Source organism: Bison bison, unplaced genomic scaffold, assembly GCF_000754665.1.
Source record: "Bison bison bison isolate TAMUID 2011002044 unplaced genomic scaffold, Bison_UMD1.0 scf7180017864508, whole genome shotgun sequence".
NCBI lineage: Eukaryota > Metazoa > Chordata > Mammalia > Artiodactyla > Bovidae > Bison > Bison bison.
This window is the reverse complement of record NW_011495064.1, coordinates 12,278,306-12,304,108: the sequence shown is the minus strand read 5'-3', so window position 1 is coordinate 12,304,108 and position 25,803 is coordinate 12,278,306. Positions and strand designations below refer to the sequence as shown.

Sequence of the window (25,803 nt, the reverse complement as noted above, 5' to 3'; positions counted from 1 at the left end):
AAGTGATGGGACCGGATGCCATGATCCTCATTTTCTGAATGTTGAGCTTTAAGCCAACTTTTTCACTCTCCTCTTTCACTTTCATCAAGAGGCTTTTTAGTTCCTCTTCACTTTCTGCCATAAGGGTGGTGTCATCTGCATGTCTGAGGTTATTGATATTTCTCCCGGCAATCTTGATTCCAGCTTGTGCTTCTTCCAACCCAGCGTTTCTCATGATGTACTCCGCATATAAGTTAAATAAGCACGGTGATAATATACAGCCTTGACTTACTCCTTTTCCTATTTGGAACCAGTGGGTTGTTCTATGTCCAGTTCTAACTGTTGCTTCCTGACTGCATACAGGTTTCTCAAGAGGCAGGTCAGATGGTCTGGTATTCCCATCTCTTTCAGAATTTTCCACAGTTTACAGTCAAAGACTATGGCATAGTCACCAAAGCAGAAATAGATGTTTTTCTGGAACTCTCTTGCTTTTTCCATGATTCAGTGGATGTTGGCAATTTGGTCTCTGGTTCCTCTGCCTTTTCTAAAACCAGCTTGAACATCTGGAAGTTCATGGTTCATGTATTGCTGAAGCCTGGCTTGGAGAATTTTGAGCATTACTTTACTAGCATGTGAGATGAGTGCAATTTTGCAGTAGTTTGAGCATTCTTTGGGTTGCCTTTCTTTGGGATTGGAATGAAAACTGACTTTTTCCAGTCCTGTGGCCACTGCTGAGTTTTCCACATTTGCTGGCATATTGAGTGCAGCACTTTCACAGCATCATCTTTCAGGATTTGAAATAACTCAACTGGAATTCCATCACCTCCACTAGCTTTGTTCATAGTGATGCTTTCTAAGGCCCACTTGACTTCACATTCCAGGATGTCTGGCTCTAGGTGAGTGATCACACCGTCGTGATTATCTGGGTCATGAAGATCTTTTTTGTACAGTTCTTCTGTGTATTCTTGCCATCTCTTCTTAATATCTTCTGCTTCTGTTAGGTCCCTACCATTTCTGTCCTTTATTGAGCCCATCTTTGTATGAAACGTTCCCTTGGTATCTCTAATTTTCTTGAAGAGATCTCTAGTCTTTCCCCATTCTGTTGTTTTTTCTATCTCTTTGCACTGATTGCTGAGGAAGGCTTTCTTATCTCTTCTTGCTGTTCTTTGGAACTCTGCATTCAGATGTTTATATCTTTCTTTTTCTCCTTTACTTTTCGCTTCTCTTCTTTTCACAGCTATTTGTAAGGCCTCCCCAGACAGCCATTTTGCTTTTTTGCATTTCTTTTCCATGGGGAGGGTCTTGATCCCTGTCTCCTGTACAATGTCATGAACCTCATTTCATAGTTCATCAGGTACTCTATCAGATCTAGGCCTTTAAATCTATTTCTCACTTCCACTGTATAATCATAAAGGATTTGATTTAGGTCATACCTGAATGGTCTAGTGGTTTACCCTTTCTTCAATTTAAGTCTGAATTTGGCAATAAGGAGTTCATGATCTGAGCCACAGTCAGCTCCTGGTCTTGTTTTTGCTGACTGTATAGAGCTTCTCCATCTTTGGCTGCAAAGAATATAATCAATCTGATTTCAGTGTTGACCATCTGGTGATATCCATGTGTATATATACTTAGGGTACTAATTTTATTTGACCAAGAAAGACATGAAAAATGACGGTCTACAGTTTCCAAACTTTCTTTTTTTTTATTGTATGAAAAAATTTTATTATTATTTTTTTCCTGAGTGGGTATGGTTGATGTCACCTCTATTGCAGGGGTTCCCTATTGCAGATACCATGCTTCAAAATGCCTTAGAGAGTCAGAGAGTCATCTGTTGAACTAGCCTACCGAATTCTACCCTCAGTAGGTCTAGAGTATATGCATGTGCCAATTCCCTTCAGTTGTGTTCGACTCTTTGTGACCCTATGGACTGTAGCCTGCCAGGCTCCTCTGTCCATAGGATTCTCCAGGCAAGAATACTGGAGTGGGTTGCCATGCCCTCCTCAGGGGATCTTCCTGACCCAGGGATAGAACCCACGTCTCTTACGTCTCCTGCATTGGCAGGCGGGTTCTTTACCACTAGTGCCACCTAGGAAGCCCATCCATGTTCATCCATACTTATTCTCTAAGTGAGCTCAACCTGCCTTGAGACTTTAAAACTCTCTGCTGAAGACTCTTAAATTTATATCACCAATGCAGACCTCTCTACTTTACTCCAAACATTATCCACTACTTGATCTCTACCTCTTGGATGTCTAGTAGACATCTAGACTTAGATGCAAAACCAAGCTCTTGATTTCCCTTGGAAGAATCCTGTTCCTTCTGCAGTCTTCCCCATCCCAGAAAATGGCAAATTTTTATCCTCCCAGTTGCTCAGGTCCCAAACCTTAAGGTCACTATTGATTATTATCTTTTTCATATGTCCAAATCTACTTCCTCAGCAAATACTTTTGGGTTTTTCTTCGAGATACATCCCCATATGGATCACCTCTCATGACCTTCCTGCTATCACCCTGGCCCAAAACTCCACAGTTATTCATCTGTATTACAGAAATAATATCCTAAATGGTCTTCCTGCTTCTCCCTAGAAGATAGTTTATTCTAAAAACTGAAGCAACAATGACCCTAAATCTAAGCAGTTCCTTTCTGCTCAGATCCCTCGAATGCTTATCCAAAGTTCTCTTAATAAGAGGAAAAGCCTACAAGATCCTATACAAATCTGGCCTTCCATGATTTCTCTGATCTCTGCTCCAAATTCCCTCTGCCTTTCTAACATTAATAAAACTACCGTGACTGTTTTCCTGTTCTTCCTACAAGCCAAGAACACTCCCACTTCAGAGTCTTAATACTTATGTTCGGAAATACTTATGCTTGAAATATTCCTCCTCTGGCTGTCTTCATGGATCACTCTCTCTCCTCCTACAGTTCTCAAGTATTGTGCTTTCAGTGTGGCATTCTCTGGCCACTCTAAATTAAATTGCAAGCACCCTCCAGCCTAGCACTCCATATTCACCATTTTTGTTTTATTTTCCTTTGAAGTTTATCACCATCCCCAACATACTACAGGTTTTACTTTGTGTGAGTGTGTGTGTGTGTGTGTGTGCATGTAATGTGTGTGTTTCTCCCTACCAGCCTGCAGGAAGTTTTGGGAAGACAAGAATGTCTGCCTTTTTAAAAAAATTGAAGTATGGTTGATATACAGTTGATTTACAATGTTAGTTTCAACCTATTTTTTACACTGAGGTCTCCCCAGTGCCTAAATGTAGGGTGGATATGGTATCCTGGAAGCATGGTACTTCATAGGTACTCAATAAATAGCTGTTGAATGAATGTACAAATGAATGAAAGAAACCAAAGAATACAAATAAGGCAACTGTCACCAGGTGACAAACTATTGAGGAATCTTAGGTCAAAGGAGGCAATAAAGAAAAAGTAAGTTAAAAAATTTTTTTAATTCTATATTGGAATACAATGTTGTGTTAGTTTCAGGTCTACAGCAAAACAATTTAGTTATATGCATACATAGACCTGTTCTTTTTCAGATTCTTTTCTCATTTATGTTATTACAGAATATTGAACAGAGTTCACTGTGCTATATAGCAGGCACTTGTCCACTATATGTTTTTATATAGTAGTGTATATGTTAATTTCAACTCCTAATTTATCCATCCTCCCCCTTCCCATTTGGTAACCATTAGTTTGTTTCCTATGTCTGTGAGTCTGTTTCTGTTTTGTAAATAGCTCATTTGTATCATTTTTTTAGATTCCATATATTAGTTATATCATATGATATGGGTCTAGAAAAGGTGAGTTTTGAGGAGTAATGACAAGTATGAGGGCAAGAGGACTGGCTCTGATTTCTTTCCCTTTTTTCTCAAGCCACTAAAGAAAAGCAGGAGCTATCTGTTAATGACAGCAATGAAGTTGGAGTGTTGCTGTAGGGAAGGAAAATCCACTTCCATAACCCAGCTCAGGAACACGTGATTTCCATCCTTCCCAGCATATATATCATGTAGTCAATTCTGGCTAATGGGATACGAGTGGAAGCCGCTTGCCCTCTTCTTCCTGAAAGTTGGAATGTAAATGGAGTGTTGGTGAGCCAGACTGGACCATATGGATAAGGACAACATCCTAGTTGATGGCAAACCAATAGGATAGAAGGATTTGGACCCCTGAACAGTCTTATGGAAGATAGAGTGATTGACCTTCCCAGGGGAGCACACCTACTTTTGACAGAGAGAAATACTTGCACCTGCCATCAAGTAGTTCAGCCATTATCATGGGATGCTATTGCTCCTCTCCTGTGTTTTAGCTCTTCTTTTCTATATCCTAAGCCTTTTTTTCATTGACTTGTCTTATTTTCGGAGAAGGCAATGGCACCCCACTCCAGTACTCTTGCCTGGAATATCCCAGGCACGGAGAAGCCTGGTAGGCTGCAATCCATGGGGTCTCAAAGAGTCAGACACGACTGAGCAACTTCACTTTCACTTTTCACTTTCATGCACTGGAGAAGGAAATGGCAACCCAGTCCAGTGTTCTTGCCTGGAGAATCCCAGGAATGGGGGAGCCTGGTGGGCTGCCGTCTATGGGGTCGCACAGAGTCGGACACGACTGAGCGACTTGGCAGCAGCAGCGGCAGTCTTATTTTAGTGTCATAATCCTCAGTTAATTTATTGATATATTCAAGAATATGTAAGAGACATATTTTGAGATTTGTATACCTGGAAAAAAGGTGGGCATGGCAACTCACTCCAGTATCCTTGCCTCGAGAATCCCATGGACAGAGAGCCTGGAGAGCTATGGTCCCTAGGGTCGCAAAGAGTGGGACACGACTGAAGAGACTTAGCAGGCACATGTACCTGGAAAGGCATATGATTCTACCCTCATTCATAATTAATGGTTTTTGTGAATATAGAATTCAAAGTTAGAAATAATTTTTCTTCAGAATTTCTGGTGTGACTGTCCAGAAGTCCAGCAACATCCTAATTACCATCTTTTGTTTCTATATAATCTATTTTTTGTTTTTACCTCTCTCCCTAGAAATTAGTAGGATCTTTTTTTTAACCTCCATTGTTCAAAATTTATAATGATAAACCTTGGTGTAAGCGATATTCATCCCTTGTGCTGGTACACAGTAGAAATTTGTGTCCTTTTTGTGTTAGAAATTCATGCCTTTTAATTCTGAACATTTTTCTAGAATTGTTTCACTATCGATTTCCTTTTTTTAAATTTTTCCTTGTTTTCTATCTCTCTTTATAAAATTGCTCTCATCCAGATTTTGGATCTCCTGAGTTGGTCCACTAGGATTCTAGCTTTCTTTTTGCCTTATATTTTTTGCTCTACTGTCTGGAAAAATGTTCTCAAATTTATCTTCCTACCAGTCTATTCGGAGAAGGCAATGGCACTCCACTCCAGTACTCTTGCCTGGAAAATCCTATGGATGGAGGAGCCGGTAGGCTGCAGTCCATGGGGTCGCTAAGAGTCGGACACGATTGAGCGACTTCACTTTCACTTTTCACTTTCATGCATTGGAGAAGGAAATGGCAACCCAGTCCAGTGTTCTTGCCTGGAGAATCCCAGGAATGGGGGAGCCTGGTGGGCTTCCATCTATGGGGTCGCACAGAGTCGGACACGACTGAAGCGACTTAGCAGCAGCAGCAGCAACCAGTCTATTAATTTTTATAACTATTCTGCTATCCTATTTTAAATTTCTAGCAACTTTTTTGTTCTCACATAGTATCTTCTTGTTTCATTCATAAGACAGTTTCTATTTGAGGTGAGGGAACTTAAAATTTATTTGAAAGCCCTGAGTAAGTGAATGGAGCTTGTTGACTTTGGACTTCATTATAAGGTGATCTCATTAAACCATTTGATGGTAAACTCCCGATGTTAGGTCTTTCCTCTTGGGATGGTCAGATTCTTCTAATGTGCAGTGTGAAGGTTCAAGATCTTGCTGCCATCATTCTTAGGGCTCAGTGGGGGAAGAAGCCTGGCGGGGGAGGGGCGGTTTCTCAGCCTTCAGTCTTATTTGTCCACTTAACCCTGCCTTCTCATTCCCTCGTCTCCATTTATGAGGGTGTGCATGGCCTCACCTGTACTTGGTATTCTCTAGCCCAGAGATCTTATGTTTCTCCCTTTCCAGAAAATAAACCTTTAGTCTTTGTCTTTGACAGTTCAGGCTGCTATATCAAATTACCATAGGCTGGTGCCTTAAACCACAAACAGTTCAGGAGGCTGGGCATTCCGAGATCAGGATGACAGCAGATCCAATGTCCAGTGAGGGTTTACAAACAGCCCTCTTTTCATTGTGTCTCACAGGGCAGAGAACAAGGGCAAGCTCTCGAGTTCTTATAAAGGCACTAATCTCATTCATAAGGGCTCCACTCCTGTGACCTAATTACCTTCCCACCTTGAATTGGGGGCTGCTGCTGCTGCTGCTAAGTCACTTCAATCATGTCCAACTCTGTGCGACCCCATAGACGGCAGCCCACCAGGCTCCCCTGTCCTTGGGATTCTCCTGGCAAGAACACTGGAGTGGGTTGCCATTTCCTTCTCCAGTGCATGAAAGTGAAAACTGAAAGTGAATTTGCTGAGTCTTGTCCGACTCTTAGTGACCCCATGGACTGCGGCCCACCAGGCTCCTCCGTCCATGGGATTTTCCAGGCAAGAGTACTGGAGTGGGGTTCCATTGCCTTCTCCACGAATTGGGGGCTAGGATTTCAACATATGAATTTTAGGGGTAAATATTTAGTCCATAACAGCCTACAGATAATCTGAGGTGAGAGAGGATTAATCAACCACGGGTGTAGACCGAAGGAGGGGATTCAGATTCTCACTGGCTTTTACTCACTTGCTATCATAGCCTTCCTCATTATCATTCATTTAGAGATAGTTGGTGTTGCCAACTTCTGATCCTTTTTAGAATTTTGCCAGTAGGTTAAGCTGGATCTCAACTCTCCCCATTGCTACCAATAATTTGGCCTCTTTGAGTCTCCTAAGTCATCTATGTTATTTCTAGCATCCAAAATTTTGTAATTACCTCCTTTCCCATCTCCCAAACCAAGTATGTTTGTATCATTAAAAGCAACAATAACAACTTTATTGTTGTTGTTTCAGGAGGAAGCAAGGTTAAATGTGTGTGCTTAACCCACTGTTTGTTCAGAGGTTTGGAGTGCTTCCTTGTACATGTATTATATCTGTGTGTTTTGCTATTAAGTCAAAGGATTATGGAGTGCTTGGGCCAGATGCCTTTGCAAGCAATCAGCATCTTTTCTCCATGGCCAACAAAAACAGACTTAGAGACCACCTTCTAGACATACACACATTCATGCACACAGGTGCACACACACACGTATAACTTATAACCCTCCTGTACATGGAGCAGGTGACAATAATCCATTCTGCAAAGCACTGAACTTGACGGCTACACAGAGCTCTGTCCTTATACCTTAAAGCAGTCTGAAGCCCTGTATTCAACAAGGTAAACTTAAGGAGGCAATGACTTACAGATTGATGCTACAGTGTTTTAAAAGGCTGATTTAAGAAATATTTACTTAGTTCACATAAAAGTGATAAAAGACATCAATATGATGGTTGTTGTTCAGTCACTAAGTCGTGTTCAACTCTTTGCGATCCCATGGACTGCAACACACCAGGCTTCTCTGTCCTGCACTATCTCCTGGAGTTTTGCTCAAACTCACATCCATTGAGTCAAGGAGGCCACCCAACCATCTTATCTTCTGTTGTTGCCTTCTACTCCTGCCTTCAATCTTTTCCAGCATCAGCTTTAGCATCACTCCTTCCAATGAATATTCAGGATTGATTTCCTTTAGGATTGACTGGTTTGATCTCCTTGCTGTCCAAGGGACTCTCAAGAATCTTCTCCAGCACCACAGTTTGAAGGCATCAATTTTTCAGTGCTCAGCCTTCTTTATGGTCCAGCTCTCACATCCCTACATGACTACTAGAAAAACCATGCTTTGACTATATGGACCTTTGTCAGCAAAGTGATGTCTCTGCTTTGTAATACACTGTCTAGGTTTGTCACCTAGGTTTCTTCTCTAATATGCTGTCTAGGTTTGAAACCTATGTTTCTTCCAAGGAGCAAGTGTCTTTAAATATCATGGCTGCAGGCACTGTCTGCAGTGATTTTGGAGCCCAAGAAATAAGGTCTGTCACTGTTTCCATTTTTTCCCCATCTATCTGTCATGAAGTGATGGAAACAGATGCCATGATCTTAGTTTTTTGAATGTTGAGTTTTGAGCTAGTTATTTCACTCTCCTCTTTCACCTTCATCAAGAGGCTCTTTAGTTTGTCTTCAATTTTTGCCATTAGGGTGGTATCATCTGCATATCTGAGGCTGTTGACATTTTTCCTGGCAATCTTGAGGACAGAAATAGTAAGGATCTAACAGAAGCAAAAGAGATTAAGAATAGGTAGCAAAAATACACAGAACTGTACAAAAAAGGTCTTAATGACCCAGATATCCACAAAGGTGTGGTCACTTGCCTAGAGCCAGACATCCTACAGTGTGAAGTCAAATGGGCCTTAGGAAGCATTACTACAAACAAAGCTAGTGGAGGTTATGGAATTCCAGTTGAGCTATTTGAAATCCTAAAAGATGATGCTGTGAAAGTGCTGCACTCAATATGCCAGCAAATGTGGAAAACTCAGCAGTGGACACAGGACTGGAAAATATCAGTTTTCATTCCAATCCCAAAGAAGGGCAATGCCAAAGAATGTTCAAACTACCACACAATTGCATTCATCTCACATGCTACCAAGGTAATGCTTAAAATCCTTCAAGCTAGGCTTTAACAGTATGTGAACTGAGAACTTCCAGATATACAAGCTAAATTTAGAAAAGGCAGAGGAACCAGAGATCAAATTGCCAACATCCATTGGATCATAGAAAAATCAAGAGAACTCCAGTTAAACATCTACTTCTGCTTCATGGACTATACTAAAGCCTTTGACTGTGTGGATCACAACAAACTGAGAAAATTCTTCAAGAGATGGGAATACCAGACCACCTGACCTGCTTCCTGAGAAACCTGTATGCAGGTCAAGAAAGTAAACAGAACCAGACATGGAAGAATGGACTAGTTCAAATTGGGAAAGGAGTACAAGTCAGATTAAATGAACCAAACATTGGGAATTCTACTTGAAAAGACTGTAATGAGATAAGTTAGAGAAAGATGTCCCTAAACTGATGAAAGAGTTGTCTTCCTAACAAAAGTGCCCACTAAACTACCACGGAAACATGGTAGATGCCCAATAAATCTTTGTGCAATAGATTAATAAATGATTAAAAATGAGACCTACACCTAAACATACCGAGTAGACTCAAAATTTGTAAATAAATAATCCTGTATGAACCCAGTCAGGGATAGAATGAGTTATTTACAAAATAAAAAACATTAACACCAGGCTTATGTGGAGGGGGTGCGGAGCAGGTAACACTGAATATTAAAAGGTGATAGAGTATCATTTCAGAATATCAAATAAAAAATGAGTCAATAATTCTATGTCATATCTTTGTCTTGTTCATAAGAGAATGTAACAGAAGATACTTTTATATATTTAAGGGCTCGAAAAGGAAACAACTTATATATCTTCTCTGATAAAAACAAATTCAAGGTACTCCAGTTGACTGAGAAATGAGTCAAAATCAGGAAATGATACAATATCAGTAACTAACCTACAGAGCTTATTCAAATTTCACTAATTTTTCCTTTAAATGCCTTTATCAGGTTTAGGCTTTTAAACCTATTTTAACATATGACTTTCCTTTCAGGTGTTTATACCCTTAAAATAATCTTACTGCCGATTGCTATTGGTGGTTCTCAAGCTTGTTTGCACAATAGAATCATCTGGAGAGCTAGATGAAAATTCCTAGAGAAAATTCTTGAGGAAAAAAAATAATAAAAATCATCTGGAGAGCTAGATGAAAATTCCTAGAGAAAATTCTTGAGAAAAAATAAAGCTGGAGTCATCATTCTCCCCAATTTCAAAATATATTACAAAGCTTTGCAACTGAAACAGTATGGTATTGGAATTAAAAACAGATCCATAGGTTAGTGAAACAGAATAGAGTCCAGAAATAAACCCACAAATTTGGCTAAATAATTATGACAAAATAAAAATGACAAAGGGGCCAAAAATATCAAGCAGGGAAAGGACAGTCTCTTCAGTAATTGGTACCAGGAAAGTTGGACAGCCTTTTGCAAAAGAATGAAATTGAGCCACTATCTTACATGATACACAAAAACTGAGCTAAACATGGATTAAAGACTTGAACATAAGACCTGAAACCATAAAGTTCCTAGAAGAATGCATAAGCTGTAAGCTCCGTGATATATTGGTCTTGGCAATGATTGTTTGAATCTGACACCCAAAGCAATAAAAGCAAAAATAAACAAATGAGAGGGTATCAAACTAAAAAACTTCTGCACAGTAAAGGAAACTATCAACACAACAAGAAGGGAATCCACTGCATGAGAGAAAATAATTGCAAATCATATATCTGATAAGGGACTAAAACAAACAATATCATACAATTCAGAAGCAGGAAGCCAAACAATCCAATTAAAAATGGATAGAGGATCTGAATAGACATTTTACCAAAGAAGACACACAGATGGGCAACAGACACATGAAAAGATGCTTGACATTACTAATCATCAGGGAAATGCAACTCAAAACCACAATGAGATATCACTTCATACCTGTTAGAACTTGCTGCTATCAAAAAGATAAGAAACAAGTGTTGGTGATGATGTGGAGAAAAGGGAACCCGTGTGCACTGTTGGTGGGAATGCAAATTGGTGCAGCTACTATAGAAAATAGTATAAAGGTATCTCAAAAAATTAAAAATAGAACTCCTATATGATCCAGCAATTCTACTTCTGGGTATTTGTCCAAAGGAAACAAGAACACTAATTTGAAAAGATATATGCACCCCTGCGTTCATTGGATGAGATGATTGGATGGCATCACTGACTCGATGGACATGAGTTTGAGCAAGCTCCAGGAGTTGGTGATGGATAGGGAAGCCTGGCATGCTACAGTCCATGGGGTTGCAAAAAGCTGGACACGACTGAGTGATTGAACTGAACTGACTGTGTTCATTGCAGCATTATTTACAATAGTCAAGATACGGAAACAATCTAATTGTCAAAGGATGAATGAATGGATACAAAAATTGTGGTATATATATATACACAGAGAAGGCAATGGCAGCCCACTCCAGTACTCTTGCCTGGAAATTCCCATGGATGAAGGAGCCTGGTCAGCTACAGTCCACGGGGTGGCTAAGGGTTGGACTCGACTGAGCGACTTCACTTTCACTTTTCACTTTCATGCATTGGAGAAGGAAATGGCAACCCACTCCAGTGTTCTTGCCTGGAGAATCCCAGGGATGGAGGAGCCTGGTGGGCTGCCGTCTATGGGGTCGCACAGAGCCGGACATGACGGAAGCAACTTAGCAGCAGCAGCATATATGTACAGTGGAATATCATTCAGCCATTAAAAAAAGAAGAGTGAAATCTTTCATTTTCAACCACATGGATGGACCTTGAGGACATTATATTAACACTAAGCAAAATTAGTCAGACAAGCAGCATATGATCTCTCTTATATGTGGACTCTAAAAACAAAACCCAAAAACGAAGCACAGAGGTACAGAGAACAGATTGGTGGCAGTAAGAGGTGGGGGTGGAGGTGGGAGAAATGGGTGAACTGGGTTTGTTTGCTTTAGTTTAAATAGAATAAAAAATTCCCAAACCGAGGCCTGTGGGATAGAGGCATAAGTGTACTGAAGTTCCCCAGTGACTCCAGTGTGTAAACAAATTTGGAAACCACTGTGCTACTATTAGGAGAAGGCAACGGCACCCCACTCCAGTACTCTTGCCTGGAAAATCCCATGGATGGAGGAGGCTGGTGGGCTGCAGTCCATGGGGTCGAGAAGAGTCGGACTCGACTGAAGCAACTTAGCAGCAGCAGCAGTGCTACTATTAAATGAATTCTATGAGCTGCTGCCCATGAAATATTATTCATAAATTACTGAAATATTGCTTGAAATAAGACAGGTGGGAGGACAGGTACAGCAGATAACAATTTTTCTCAGAAAAGAAAATTTTTCCAGGCTCTCTTCCAGTCAAGCAAACCATACTCTCCTTGGGTGCTATTTCCAAATAGTTCCTCTTAGAAGCTGCTAAGTTTAGAAGAGGTTAGGCCATCCCTTTATTGTTCCCTCCTTTCTTCAAAACCTCGCTCATGGTAGAAATTCAATAAATGCTGAATGAATGAATGGATGGGACTGTGCTTTCACCAACCTGTTTTCTGAGGCCAGGAGAGCTGCTACTGCTAAGTCGCTTCAGTCGTGTCCGACTCTATGTGACCCCATAGACGGCAGCCCACCAGGCTCCACCATCCCTGGGATTCTCCAGGCAAGAACACTGGGGTGGGTTGCCATTTCCTTCTCCAGTGCGTGAAAGTGAAAAGTGAAAGGGAAGTCGCTCAGTCGTGTCCAACTCCTAGCGACCCCATGGACTGCAGCCCACCAGGCTCCTCCATCCATGCGATTTTTCAGGCAAGAGTACTGGAGTGGGGTGCCATTGCGTTCTCCTTATTATACTGAATACTGCTCAAGCATTCGCACTTTGAACAAATAAACATCTTTTTTCATTATATTAATATTGTGCAGAACACTGTTCTGAGGGATTTAAGTTAGAATAAAGTTCAAATACGTGACCTCTAAGGCCCCTTCCTGTATGTGTGATTATTATAAACGGCAATATAGATTCAAGAACAAACTTCCTCCTAACACAAGTAGCACTTTGAAAGCCAAAGCATACCCTAGGACAGAGCTTCTCCACCGCAGCAGTACTCACTTGTGCCGAGTAAGTTTCTGCTGTGGGAAGGGGGTCTCTCCTGTGCCTCTGCAGGTGGTTTAGCAGCATCCCTGGCCTAGAGGCCCGCTGCTCCCTCCTAGAAATTATGACAACCAAAAATGCCTTCAGACATGCCCAATGTCCCCAAGGGGGCAAAATCACACCCCCCAATTGAGAGCCACTCTCTAGAGATAGATTCTGTATCTACAGATGTATATACATACATATACATTTCTAAACATAGATTTCCAGAAATCATACATATCTGGCTGCTTCAAATAGTGCAAGTCACAAACTAACTCCACGCCTACAAATGAAAGCCACACCTTACTCCCTTGTAAACTCCCAAGACAGGACTCCGGTTACATAAGAATAAATTGGCAGCATCCACCTTGCAACAATGTTGATTAGCTGCCAAGGCCCAAAGCGAAGGGTCTGGACATTTGGGTGGCCAACAACCGCACTTGCACTGAAAACAGTTCCCTCCTTTCTTCAAAGTCTCGCTCATGGTAGAAATTCAATAAATGCTGAATGAATGAATGGATGGGACTGTGCTTTCACCAATCTGTTTTCTGAGGCCAGGAGAGCAGGGGGAAGCTATTGAAATTTACTTAAAGAGTAGGCCTTTGGCCCAGTACAAGAGAGTTTAGCTTTGAAGCAATCAAATCTAACCTCTGTATCTTCCATCCTTAATAGATAAGTGAAAAACAGGGGCGCTTCAAATGATGTACAGGTATACAGAGTCCTGTCCTTGTTAAAGCCTCAAAAGCCTCCTCATCTCATCCTGAGATCCACTTCTCCACAATCCAGCACAAAGCCCTGGCTTTTAATGTTTTGACCATCACCACTAACCAAGAATTCAGCTATGTGCCATTAGTGGGAAAGAAATGTTTCCCTACACCTGTGAGTGATGAAAATCTTGGCAAACTGGAGCAGTCTTCTTTCCAAGAGGTGATGTTGGCTCACCTCAATCAGAACCCAGCTTGCCAGGCATTCCCATTACTCCAAAGAAGCTGGAAATTCTGATACTATGTAAAATCTTCCACTTCAGAAATGTCACCTCACATTAAAAAAAAAAAAAAAAAAATCCCTATTGGCCAAACAAAACACAAGCGCAGACTTTATCTGGGCACTGCTTTAATCTCTGCCACTGTTGCAGGGAGAACTCTTAAAAAGGAGCATCATAGCATTACTGAGTGCAAGCTTGTGCTGCTCACCGTGCAACAGGCCAGTAAATTGAGAGAGGAGGTGTTGGGCAAGAGATGGTAACTATTCAGAAAGCCAGCAGACTGAGAAGACGGTGGAGGAGTGTTCCACAGAATCATCTTACCAAGTTAGAATTCAGGTTTCTTTTATACTAGAAGGGGCAAGGTAGGTATGGCTAGTTGCAAACTTCTTGGTGCTAGAATCCTTTGTCCTTGTAGGTCTCCAGTAGATAAGGTCGAAATGTTCCTATAAACCTCCAACAAGACAAATGTTATCCTCCATTCTGCAACTTTTCATTTCTATATGAGTAAAAGTGTTATGCTTTTAAAAGTCAGAGTCTAGAGAATGCACAATCCCACATATTTCAGGCTGTGCTGCTGCTGCTAAGTCGCTTCAGTTGTGTCCGACTCTGTGCGACCCCATAGACGGCAGCCCACCAGGCTCCCCCATCCTTGGGATTCTCCAGGCAAGAACACCGGAATGGGTTGCCATTTCCTTCTCCAATGCATGAAAGTGAAAAGTGAAAGTGAAGTCGCTCAGTCATGTCCGACTCCTAGTGACCCAATGGACTGCAGCCCACCAGGCTCCTCTGTCCATGGGATTTGCCAGGCAAGAGTACTGGAGTAGGATGCCATTGCCTTCTCCGATTTCAGGCTATAGGCAACACTTTTTACAAAAGGTACTGAGCCAGCATGACAGAAGCACAGGCACCAGAGCACAAAGGTTAGAGCTAAAGGAATAGATTCAATATGGAGTCAGGTTTGTTTTTCTCTGTTGCAACAGGTATTGGAAAATGAACACATCAAAAGGGAAAAAGGTTTTTGGTGTTATTGTATAAATGTGAAAGTAATTGCAATAAATTCTACTATTTTCTGGCTTCCAATTCAAACTCAATTTAGAGATTATTCCCTTAACTAACCTGGTAATCTTGACTCCCAACATCACTTAGCATAAATACTTATTTTCTTTATCGTATTTTACATTAAAATGTTTCAAAATAATGCTATGCTATATAAACAAATAAATCTACTAAATTTTCCAGTTTCATTTGTTCTTAGAATAATTTCCACAGTAATGTACTACAGTCTGGGGTGTACATTTTACAAAAAGTCTGTGGTAAAGGCACCTAAGTGGAAAGTGAAAAACTTCTTCCAAATTGTTCTGATGTTCACAATGACAGCCCAAAGAACAAGGGAGCAAAGTGCATTTTTCTAGGAGCCTTGAAAGGCGATTTTGCTGTCTGTCCCTGGGGCAGGGAAGAGCCCTGTGTGGACCTGGGCTGAGCCATGAGGGTTGCCTCCCATGCTTGCTAAACTCGCAGGAGACTGCTTTGTAAGGAGATCTGGGGCCATCTGCCAGCTTTCCCATTTTGCCTCTAAGAGATGGAATACTTCCTGCCGCATCAGTGAACAAGGACATCATAGTCACCAGCAGCCACCACAGACGTGAGCTGGTGAGCCCTGAGAGAACCCAGAGAGGAAAGAATACCTGCCATCTAGTGGCCATCAGACTGCAGCCACTCCCTGTGTCGAGCCCTGAGGAACTTAGGGATGTGAAAACAGGATACTGGCCCTTGAAAGCTAAGGCATGTATCAAAGGAATTATTTTAGTGAACCCAGACTTTTGCAGCTTCCCATACACAGAAAAGTGCTAACTTCCTTGACTTGGGTTATCTGGTTTTCTTTAATTAACAATAATCTTTTGATGTTTAGACAACCTGTTATTTGTTGCAAAAACTTCTATATAACCTAGTACCTCTCCTTGCTTCCTTGGAGTTCTTTCAGGGTTTCTTGAAATGCTATATCCTTGGCTTGAAGTCCTAAAAATTCCCACCAAATAAAATAAAACTTATAAGTTGTGAATATTTTTTTTAATTTGAGACCTTTCTGTGAAAAAAAGCCAGAAATGTGGGTTTTCTGAACCACAGGCCTGGTCATTTCTGAAAACCTGAATGTGGGAGTGGATGGAACTGCCTACGAGGAAGAGTGTGGCATGAGTGGGTGCAGGATCCCAGCAAATGCAGAACTTTAGGGACAGAAGGAGTGAGAAATCTCAGAGAGGCAAGGGGAATCTGTGTGAACACAGTACAGAGAAGACTCTGTTTCCCCAGAGGTTGTTCCGGGGTGGCGAGTTTCCCCTATAGTGAAGAAGGAATTCATAGGGCCTGGACCCCATCTTAGGCCTGTTCACGCTGATCACGCTCAGCCACCTCTCCAACGGACTCTGGACTCTGTGTTTAGTGCCTATGGAAACTACAATAGAAGGATAAGACCCCCTCCAGACAGGGGAACCTTGAAGATCACATCCAGGTTACTCATGGCCTAGGAGAAAACATACTCTAATCACCCCTCCCTCCGGACAGGTCATAAGTTCTTTCTGTATCTATTGGAGTGTAACCGCAGGCTTATTGATTATTAACTGTTTGAACACCTAACACTTGATAATACTTGAATAATGGGGTTATTGTGATTATATTTACCCTTCCTTTGTTATATGTAAGTCTCAAGGAAATTGGGGTGGTGGGTTCGGAAATGTACACATGGGGTATAAAAGATTTTCACAAATGCTGGTCGGGGTCCTTGGCTAAGAGGAGACTCGGCCTTGGGCCCGCTGGTGTAATAAGCTGCACTCCTCTATCTGCAAACGCGTGGCTATAACATTAGTAAGGACCCCAGTCCCTACACTGGCACGTGCAGAGGTGTCTAGCAAGAAGCAAGATGGCTTAACCTGGAGGTAATCACTTAAACTGCGCTTCCCATGTAGCTCAGTTGGTAAAAGATCTGCCTGCAGTGCAGGAGACCTGGGTTCGATCCCTGGGTTGGAAGATCCTCCAGAGAAGGAAATGGCAACCCACTCCATTCTTCTTGCCTGGAAAATCTCATGGACAGAGGAGCCTGGCGGGCTGCAGTCCATGGGGTCGCAAAGAGTCGTGCACGACTGAGCGACGAACACTTAATCACTTACACAAGGAAGTTAGGTCTGAACTCGGGAGGAGAATGAATTCCATAGGGGCACTGATGGGTTTGCAGGGCAAAGGATGAGGCCCGCGGTCCGCATTGGGCTAAGATTTCCTGTGGGGGGCCTGCCTCGGATTTAGTCTCTTCGCGCTCTAATTTTGCAGTCGCCTCCACTTTAACCGCTTGTGACCAAGGAAAAGCGTGCCCCGGCGCTCTCCCTAGGTTCCCGCCCTCGCCGGGCGCTGCCTCCTCCTCCTCCCTCCGCGGCCGCCCCGCCCCCTGCCGAGTCATGGTAGCGGCTCCAGCTAGCAGGTAGGAGGCATGGAGGGCAGCGTCGGCAAGGTGGGCGGCCTGGGGCGCACCTTATGCGTGCTGACTGGGGCTTCCCGGGGCTTCGGACGGACGCTGGCCCAAGTCCTGGCCCCGCTGATGTCGCCTCGCTCCGTGCTGGTCCTAAGCGCCCGCAATGACGAGGCCCTGCGGCAGCTGGAGACCGAGCTGGGCGCCGAGTGGCCGGGTCTGCGTATCGTGCGGGTGCCCGCCGACCTGGGCGCCGAGACCGGCTTGCAGCAACTGGTCGGTGCTCTGTGCGACCTCCCCAGGCCCGAAGGCCTGCAGCGAGTGCTGCTCATCAACAATGCGGGTAAGACGCCCGTTGGCCCGTGAGCGCTTGGAATACTGCTTAGCGTCCTGTTCTGTTTTCCCTCTCTTTCATCCCCCTCGCTTCTTGGAACTTTAAAGGTGACTCCTAGGAGTCAGAAAAGACGCCTGGAAGTCCTAGTTTCAGCGAGGTGTGGAGGAAGACCTAGTGCTGCCTCGGCGGCTCATTCTCCCCGCTTCTCCACTCCGCCCCCCTTCCTGTTTCAGCGCCATTTGTTCCAGAATGCCTGTAGAACTTTTCTGATCCTCTTGTTCAGCGCCCTCTGGCGGAGACCTGAGTTAGGGCATGGAGTCTCTCCGCAGTTGTAAATTTCCCCCACTTATCCAAATGGCCCCCAGAGTTCCCCTAAACCCAGCCCCAGAGCAGAGCATGCGCCTTCTCAGTTTGAAGCTTCGGGTATGGGGGTTCCCCAGGTACGTCAGTCTGCAGGTCTGGAAAGAGGGAGCCATCTTCAGAAGCCCTAGAGAGACTCCTTTAGCTGTGGTTGGGAAGCGGGTGTCTGAATGAATTTGAAAAGGGCTGGGAGAAGAGAGAACCCCGCCTGGCACTGGGTGATTCGTAAGGTCTGGTTTTTCAGGCACTCTTGGAGATGTATCCAAACGTTGGGTGGACCTGACTGACCCAACTGAAGTGAACAACTACTGGACTCTGAACTTGACTTCCACGCTCTGCCTGACTTCCAGTATCCTGAAGGCCTTCCCGGACAGTCCTGGCCTCAGCAGGACTGTGGTTAACATCTCGTCCATCTGTGCCCTGCAGCCCTTCAAGGGCTGGGGACTGTACTGTGCTGGGAAGGCTGCCCGTAACATGATGTTCCAGGTCCTGGCGGCGGAGGAACCTAGCGTGAGGGTGCTGAGCTATGGCCCAGGTAGGTGAGGCTTTACTGCCATCCATGTTCTCAGAACTGGCAGCTTACCCTTCGGGGACTGGGCTAGGAGCCCTCTCTGTCTCCTCCAGGAAAGGCCCCATAGAGTAGATTGTCCTTGAATCCTGACCCATCACTCCTTAAGGGAAATACAGGCTCCAAGGAAGTTAGGGCTGGTGGGGGCAGGAAGCTGTAGTTAGTGGATATGGACTGAGAGTGGGGAGCTGCCTGGACTTGAGGATGGGGACAGGAAGTCTGAGATATTAGAGTCTGAGAGATGATTAGGATTTTAGGATTTGAATTCCAGGCCTGTGCCTCATTTCTTCATGTGAAATAGGGAAGATGTTACCTGTTTCACAGGGCCCTTTGTAGGACTGAATGAGGTCAAACTTGTAGAAGTGATCCCAAACTGTGAAGGACTATCTAATTGTTAGCGTTTGTTAAATAGGACTTATCATACTGTATTATCTTAATGTGTCTAGTCTCTCTCTGCATAGGAAAGCCTTGAAGGCAGGGATTATGCACTATTCATCTTTATGTCCCAGCTTCTCACACAGCGCTCCACTAAGCCAGTCTGCAGTGAATGTTGGCTGAATGCAGAGCAGACAGACATTGTTGAATGCTGACCATCCCGTGCTGAACTGTGCTGGAACACTGGGGGATGCTGTGATAAATAAGATAGAGCCCCATTCTCATGAAATTTAAAGGAGGGGGGTGCCTTGTGACGGTTGGCCTGGTTTCTCTCTACCGTGATGCTACTATACCCCTTTCTTAAGAGTGAGGCTTCTATTCTAGGCTTGAGGTTGCTGGAATTGGAAGATGGTTTATGATGTCTGAGCAATTTAGGTGGAGATCCAGTAGTCTTTTCCCCTAGGAACCCTAGGGGCAAAGAGGTAGATTAAGCTGATCAAAACCCAGATGCAGCATAGCCCGATCAAGCCTCGCCTCCAAGGTCTGATCGGTGCCATGTCTACTTCCTCATGATCTCTAGGACCCAGCCCTCCCTCTCTTCCTCCCAAATATATACGGTTATTCTTGCAGCTGACATTCAATGTAGCACCCACTCTGAGCTCAGCCTCAGACTCAGGCAACAGAGAGCAAGTGGAAACCAAAGTCAGGAGCAGAACAAACTCCAGAATGCCATGTGACTGGTTTACGTCTCAGGGAGCTCTCTTGGACATTGTGAGAAAGTTGAACTTTTTTGTGGGGCTCTTAGGGCCTGAATGAAGGCAGAGACCAGTTGGGTTTTTGTTTAAGTCTCTGGAAGAATGTCCTAACAGGTGTCCAAAGATGGAAAGGGCTGTTTGGAAAGGGACCAAATCCCTTCTTACTGGGGATGCACTGATATTTGATTGAAAGATATTTGAGGATCAGGAGGGTGGTTCTTCGACGTCCAAGATTCCTTGATTTTCTGCCCATGAGGTCCATTGACTCCAAATTCTGGGGTGCTGTGGTTCCCCAGGTGAGAAAGTACTTATAGGGATTTCTCTGGTAGTTCAGTGGCTAAGACTCCATGCTCCCAATGCAGGGGGCCTGGGTTTGATCCTGGTTCAGGAACTAGATACTACATACCACAACTGAGAGTTCACGTGCCGCAACTAAAGACCACACTTGTCACGACTGAAAGATCCTACGTGTCACCACTAAAAGATCTAGCATGCTGCAGTGGAGATTGAAAATCCACATGCCACAACTAAGACCCGACACAGCCAAATAAATAAATAAATGTTTTTTAAAAATAAAATCAGTGAACTTGTAAGAGTTCAAGAAGGAAGCACTTTCTGGTGGTGTGACCAGGGATGGCTTTATTGGAGGCAGCTAAATTGGACATTGATCTTGAGGGCTGCTTCCATATCAGCAGGTGGAAGGCATGCTGGATAAGCGGATGTAAAGGTGGGAACGCTCTCCAAACTCACTTTTTGGGGCTAACTTTATCCTGATACTAAAATCAGACAAGGACACTACAAGGAAGGAAAATTATAAGCCAAAATCCTTGATGAGCATAGATGCATAAATCCTCAGCAAAATTGTTAGTGAGCCAAATTCAAAAATACTTTAAGAAGATTGTATACCATGATCAAGTGGGATTTATCCTAGGGATGCAAGGATGTTTCAACATCTACAAATAAATCAGTGTAATACACCACAATAACAAAAGATAAAATTTGTATGATCATCTTAATAGAGAAAACAATGTGAAGAATCAGTTACATTTCTATACACTAATAATGAAGTATCAGGAAAAGAAATTAACAGTCCCATTTACAATTGCATCCAAAAGAATAAAATACCAAGGAACAAATTTAACGAAGGAGATAAAAGACTTGTACACCAAAAACTGTAAGACATTGATGAAAGAATCTCAAGAAAATATAAAATGGAAAGATGCCATGTTCATGGATTGGGTAAATTAATATTGTTAAAATGTCAATACTATCCAACCCAATCTACAGATTTAATGCAATCTCTATCAAGTTTCCAGTGGCATTTTTCACAGAAATAGAACAAGCAATTCTAAAATATATATGGAACCACAGAAAACTCTCAATAGCCAAAGCAGTCTTGAGAAAGAAGAACAAAGATCCCCAGCATCATGCTGCTTGATTTCAAACTATATTACAAAGCCACAGTAATCAAACTAGTATGGTATTGGCATAAAAGATAGACACAATTTACCAGTGAAACCATCTAGTCCTGATGTCTTGGAGAAGATAATTTGGGGTTGAAATAATAGCTTCATAAACTTAGATGTACAAATCTCCGTAGAGATTTGGGAAGTTGTCAGCTATCATTTCTTTCTTTCTATTAGTTAGTTTTAATTGAAGGATAATTACAGAATTTTGTTGTTTTCTGCCAGATATCAACATGAATCAGCCATAGATGTACATATCCTCTCCCTCTTGAACCCTTCTCCCATCTCCCTCCCCATCCCACCCCTGTAGGTTGATACAGAGCCCCTGTTTGAGTTCCCTGAGCCATACACCAAATTCCCATTGGCTATCTGTTTTACATAGGGTAATATAAGTTTCCATGTTACTCTCCATACATCTCACCCTCTCCTTCCTTCCCCCCACCATGTCCATAAGTCTGTTCTATCTATTTCTCTGTTGGTGCCCTGCAGATAAATTCATTGGTACCATCTTTCTAGACTGCATATATATGCATTAATATATGATATTTGTCTTTCTCTCTCTGACTTAACTTCACCCTGTATAATAGGCTCTAGGTTTATCCACCTCATTAGAACTGACCCAAATACGTTCCTTTTTATAGCTGAGTAATATTCCATTGTGTATATGTACCACAGCTTCTTTATCCATTCATCTGTCAGTGGACTTCTAGGTTGCTTCCATGTTCTAGCTATTGTAAATAGTACTGCTAAGAACATTGGGGTACATGTGTCTTTTTCAATTTTGGTTTCTTCAGGGTATATGCCTAATAGTGGGATTACTGGGTCATATGGTGGTTTTATTCCTAGTTTTTAAGGACTCTCCATACCGTCTTGCATAGTGACTGTATCAGTTTACATTCCCACTGACAGTGCAAGAGGGTTCTAACCCTTTTCTCCACACCCTCTCCAACATTTATTGTTTGTAGACTTTTCTATAAATTTATTTATTTTTTAATTGAAGGGTAATTGCTGCACAGAATTTTGTTGTTTTCTGTCAAATCTCAACATGAGTCAGCCATAGGTATACATGTGTCTGCTCCCTTTAGACCCTCCCTCCCATCTCCCTCCCCATCCCACCCCGTAGGTTGATACAGAGCTCCTGTTTGAGTTTCTTGAGCCATACAGCAAATTCCGGTTGGCTATCTGTTTTACATATGGTAATGGAGTTTCCATGTTACTCTCTCCATACATCTCACCCTCTCCTCCCCTCTCCCCGTCTCTCCCCATGTCCATAAATCTATTCTCTATGTCTGTTTCTCCATTGCTGCCCTGCAAATAAATTCTTCAGTACCATTTTTCTAGATTCCGTACATAAGCGTTATTATACGGTATTTCTCTTTCTCTTTCTGACTTACTTTACTCTGTATGATAGGCTCTAGGTTCATCCACCTCATTAGAATTGACTCAAATGCATTCCTTTTTATGGCTGAGTAATATTCCATTGTATATATGTACCACAACCTCTTTATCCATTCATCTGTTGATGGACACCTAGGTTGCTTCGATGTTCTAGCTATTGTAAATATGGCTGCAATGAACAATGGGATGCATGTGTCTTTTTCAATTTTGGTTTCCTCAGGGTAGGAAACCAAGCTAGGAGTGGGATTGCTGGGTCATCAGTTCAGTTCAGTTCAGTTCAGTCGCTCAGTCGTGTCCGACTCTTTGCGACCCCATGAATCGCAGCACGCCAGGCCTCCCTGTCCATCACCAACTCCCGGAGTTCACTCAGACTCAACGTCCATCGAGTCAGTGATGCCATCCAGCCATCTCATCCTCTGTCGTCCCCTTCTCCTCCTGCCCCCAATCCATCCCAGCATCAGGGTCTTTTCCAATGAGTCAACTCTTCGCATGAGGTGGCCAAAGTACTGGAGTTTCAGCTTTAGCATCATTCCTTCCAAAGAAATCCCAGGGCTGATCTCCTTTAGGATGGACTGGTTGGATCTCCTTGCAGTCCAAGGGACTCTCAAGAGTCTTCTCCAACACCACAGTTCAAAAGCATCAATTCTTTGGCGCTCAGCTTTCCTCACAGTCCAATTCTCACATCCATACATGACCACTGGAAAAACCATAGCCTTGACTAGACGGACCTTTGTTGGCAAAGTAATGTCTCTGCTTTTCAATATGCTATCTAGTTGGTTATAACTTTTCTTCCAAGGAGTAAGCGTCTTTTAATTTCATGGCTGCAGTCACCATCTGCAGTGATTTTGGAGCCCCCAAAAATAAAGTCTGATGCTGTTTCCACTGTTTCCCCATCTATTTGCCATGAAGTGATGGGACCAGATGCCATGATCTTCGTTTTCTGAATGTTGAGTTTTAAGCCAACTTTTTCACTCTCTTCTTTTCACCTTCATCAAGAGGCTTTTTAGTTCCTCTTCACTTTCTGCCATAAGGGTGGTGTCATCTGCATATCTGAGGTTATTGATATTTCTCCCAGCGATCTTGATTCCAGCTTGTGCTTCTTTTAGCCCAGCGTTTCTCATGATGTACTTTGCATAGCAGTTAAATAAGCAGGGTGACAATATACAGCCTTGACGTACTCCTTTTCCTATTTGGAACCAGTCTCTTGTTCCATGTCCAGTTCTAACTGTTGCTTCCTGACCTGCATACAAGTTTCTCAAGAGGCAGGTCAGAATTCCTGGTATTCCTATCTCTTTCAGAATTTTCCACAGTTTATTGTGATGCACACAGTCAAAGGCTTTGGCATAGTCAATAAAGCAGAAATAGATGTTTTTCTGGAACTCTCTTGCTTTTTCCATGATCCAGCGGATGTTGGCAATTTGGTCTCTGGTTCCTCTGCCTTTTCTAAAACCAGCTTGAACATCTGGAAGTTCACGGTTCATGTATTGCTAAAGCCTGGCCTGGAGAATATTGAGCATTACTTTACTAGCATTACTTTAGCTGCTGGGTCATATGGTGGTTTTATTCCTAGTTTTTTAAGGAATCTCCACACCGTCTTCCATAGTGGCTGTATCAATTTACATTCCCACCAACAGTGCAGAGCGTTCCCTTTTCTCCACAGCCTCTCCAGCACCTATTGTTTGTAGACTTTTTGGGAACGCACAGGGAGCCACCTACAGCCATGGGAGTTGACCTGGTGCTGGAGCGGGCTGGCTCGGGAGCCCTTGAGAAGTTGGTTGCTCACTTCATTCTCCTCCCACAGGGAGAGTGTCTCTCTCTGCTCTGGGACTTTGAGGGGGAGTGATGGGGTAGCGTGAATCTGTAGATTTGGTAGTCTAAGGGGACCGTGTTCAGTGGACACTGGATGAGCCTGGAGCTCGATAGTGAAGTGTGGAGCCTTTGGTGATGCTGACCACATGTCAGCCAAGGTGAGGTATTGCCTCTGGCCAGACCTGACTCCACCCAACTCCACACATAGATCGGGGGCCCCTGCCTCAGTCATGTCCCCTCATCTTCTGCTCTTCATCCCCTAGGTCCCCTGGACACTGACATGCAGCAGTTAGCCCGGGAGACCTCTGTGGACCCAGACTTGCGAAAAAGCCTGCAGGAGCTGAAGAGAAAGGGGGAACTTGTGGATTGCAAGATATCAGCCCAGAAACTTCTGAGCTTGCTGCAAAATGACAAGTTCGAGTCTGGAGCCCATATTGACTTCTACGATGAATAAGACCATGCCCTTGGTTTTAGGGGCTCTCTTCCCCTTCTTACAGGCACACCCAGGAGCCCTGTGCCTCCCTACATGCTGCCACAGTGGCGCTGCCAACCCTACCTTACACAGATAAGCACTCATGCTTACTTACTGCCCTGCCCTCAGATCCAACCAACTGTGAGAGCCCTGGGTGGCTGGAGTTCCCAGTTTTCAGATATCTGTATTGACCACCCTGAGTTAGGAGTGAACTTGGGAGAGACAAGTTATGGCTGTTGGTGTTCTTTCTCCCTAGAAATAGAATTTTAGGGATGGGAAAACTAGGACAGGAAGCTAAAAACACTGAGAAAAGGAGGATGGGTCTCTGGCCCATGACGGTCCATGGGGAAGGAGGGATGAGCTAGTGTCAAACAGGAGGACCCACGTAGATTGACAGATGGCCTGGAGGGATAGGAGGACAGCGCAAGTCCCAGCCCACAGGGATGCTCTTTGCCCAGGGTAGCAAGACCTTCACTTGAACTCTGTGTCCTCATTCTGATGCTTCCTCCCTCCAGAATCTGCCATCTATCCACCAGATGGGAGAAAGGAGCCTGAGAGTTTTTTACATGTTAAAGGCAGATACAAATAAAATGTGGATTGTCCTTTGTTAATACCTGCTTTCTCTTCTGATACAGGTCCTATGACTAACTCCCTGGTTTCCTCGACCCAAGGGGTGTTCCTGAGGCAGTTAATCCAAACTTGGGGTATTGCCCTCATGTCCTGGGGCGTCTTGGGGCTGTCTGCCTCTTCTCACAGAGCGCCCCTCAGTAGCAAACCCAGGTTCAAACAAAGTCCTAGGTGACTGGCCCAGACACCTGTGCCTCCTTTATGCCTTTCCTATTCTTACCCTAGTCTTTTACCCTTTCCTCACCCTTGACCTATTCAAAGGGTATCCAGCCTTTAGGGCCTGACTCAGAGCTCCCCCGCCCTTGGG

The 25,803-nt window shown here is 43.5% G+C and overlaps 1 protein-coding gene across 1 annotated transcript; it reads left to right on the top strand.

Moving 5' to 3' along the window:
- Window positions 1-17,301: 17,301 nt before the first annotated feature.
- Window positions 17,302-25,480, top strand: SPR (sepiapterin reductase (7,8-dihydrobiopterin:NADP+ oxidoreductase)). The gene is made up of 3 exons (XM_010829770.1): window positions 17,302-17,675; window positions 18,271-18,561; window positions 24,661-25,480. The coding sequence occupies exons 1-3, from the start codon at window positions 17,354-17,356 to the stop codon at window positions 24,849-24,851; spliced, it is 804 nt and encodes a 267-aa protein (XP_010828072.1). The 5' UTR covers window positions 17,302-17,353; the 3' UTR covers window positions 24,852-25,480.
- Window positions 25,481-25,803: the final 323 nt, after the last annotated feature.

What these genes read in the sequence shown, in the direction of transcription:
- SPR (XM_010829770.1), top strand. Translation starts at nt 17,354, where the DNA reads ATGGAGGGCAGCGTCGGCAAGGTGGGCGGCCTGGGGCGCACCTTATGC. An exon ending in GCTGCTCATCAACAATGCGG is followed by an intron (nt 17,676 to 18,270) that starts GTAAGACGCCCG and finishes CTGGTTTTTCAG; the next exon opens with GCACTCTTGGAGATGTATCC. An exon ending in GGTGCTGAGCTATGGCCCAG is followed by an intron (nt 18,562 to 24,660) that starts GTAGGTGAGGCT and finishes TTCATCCCCTAG; the next exon opens with GTCCCCTGGACACTGACATG.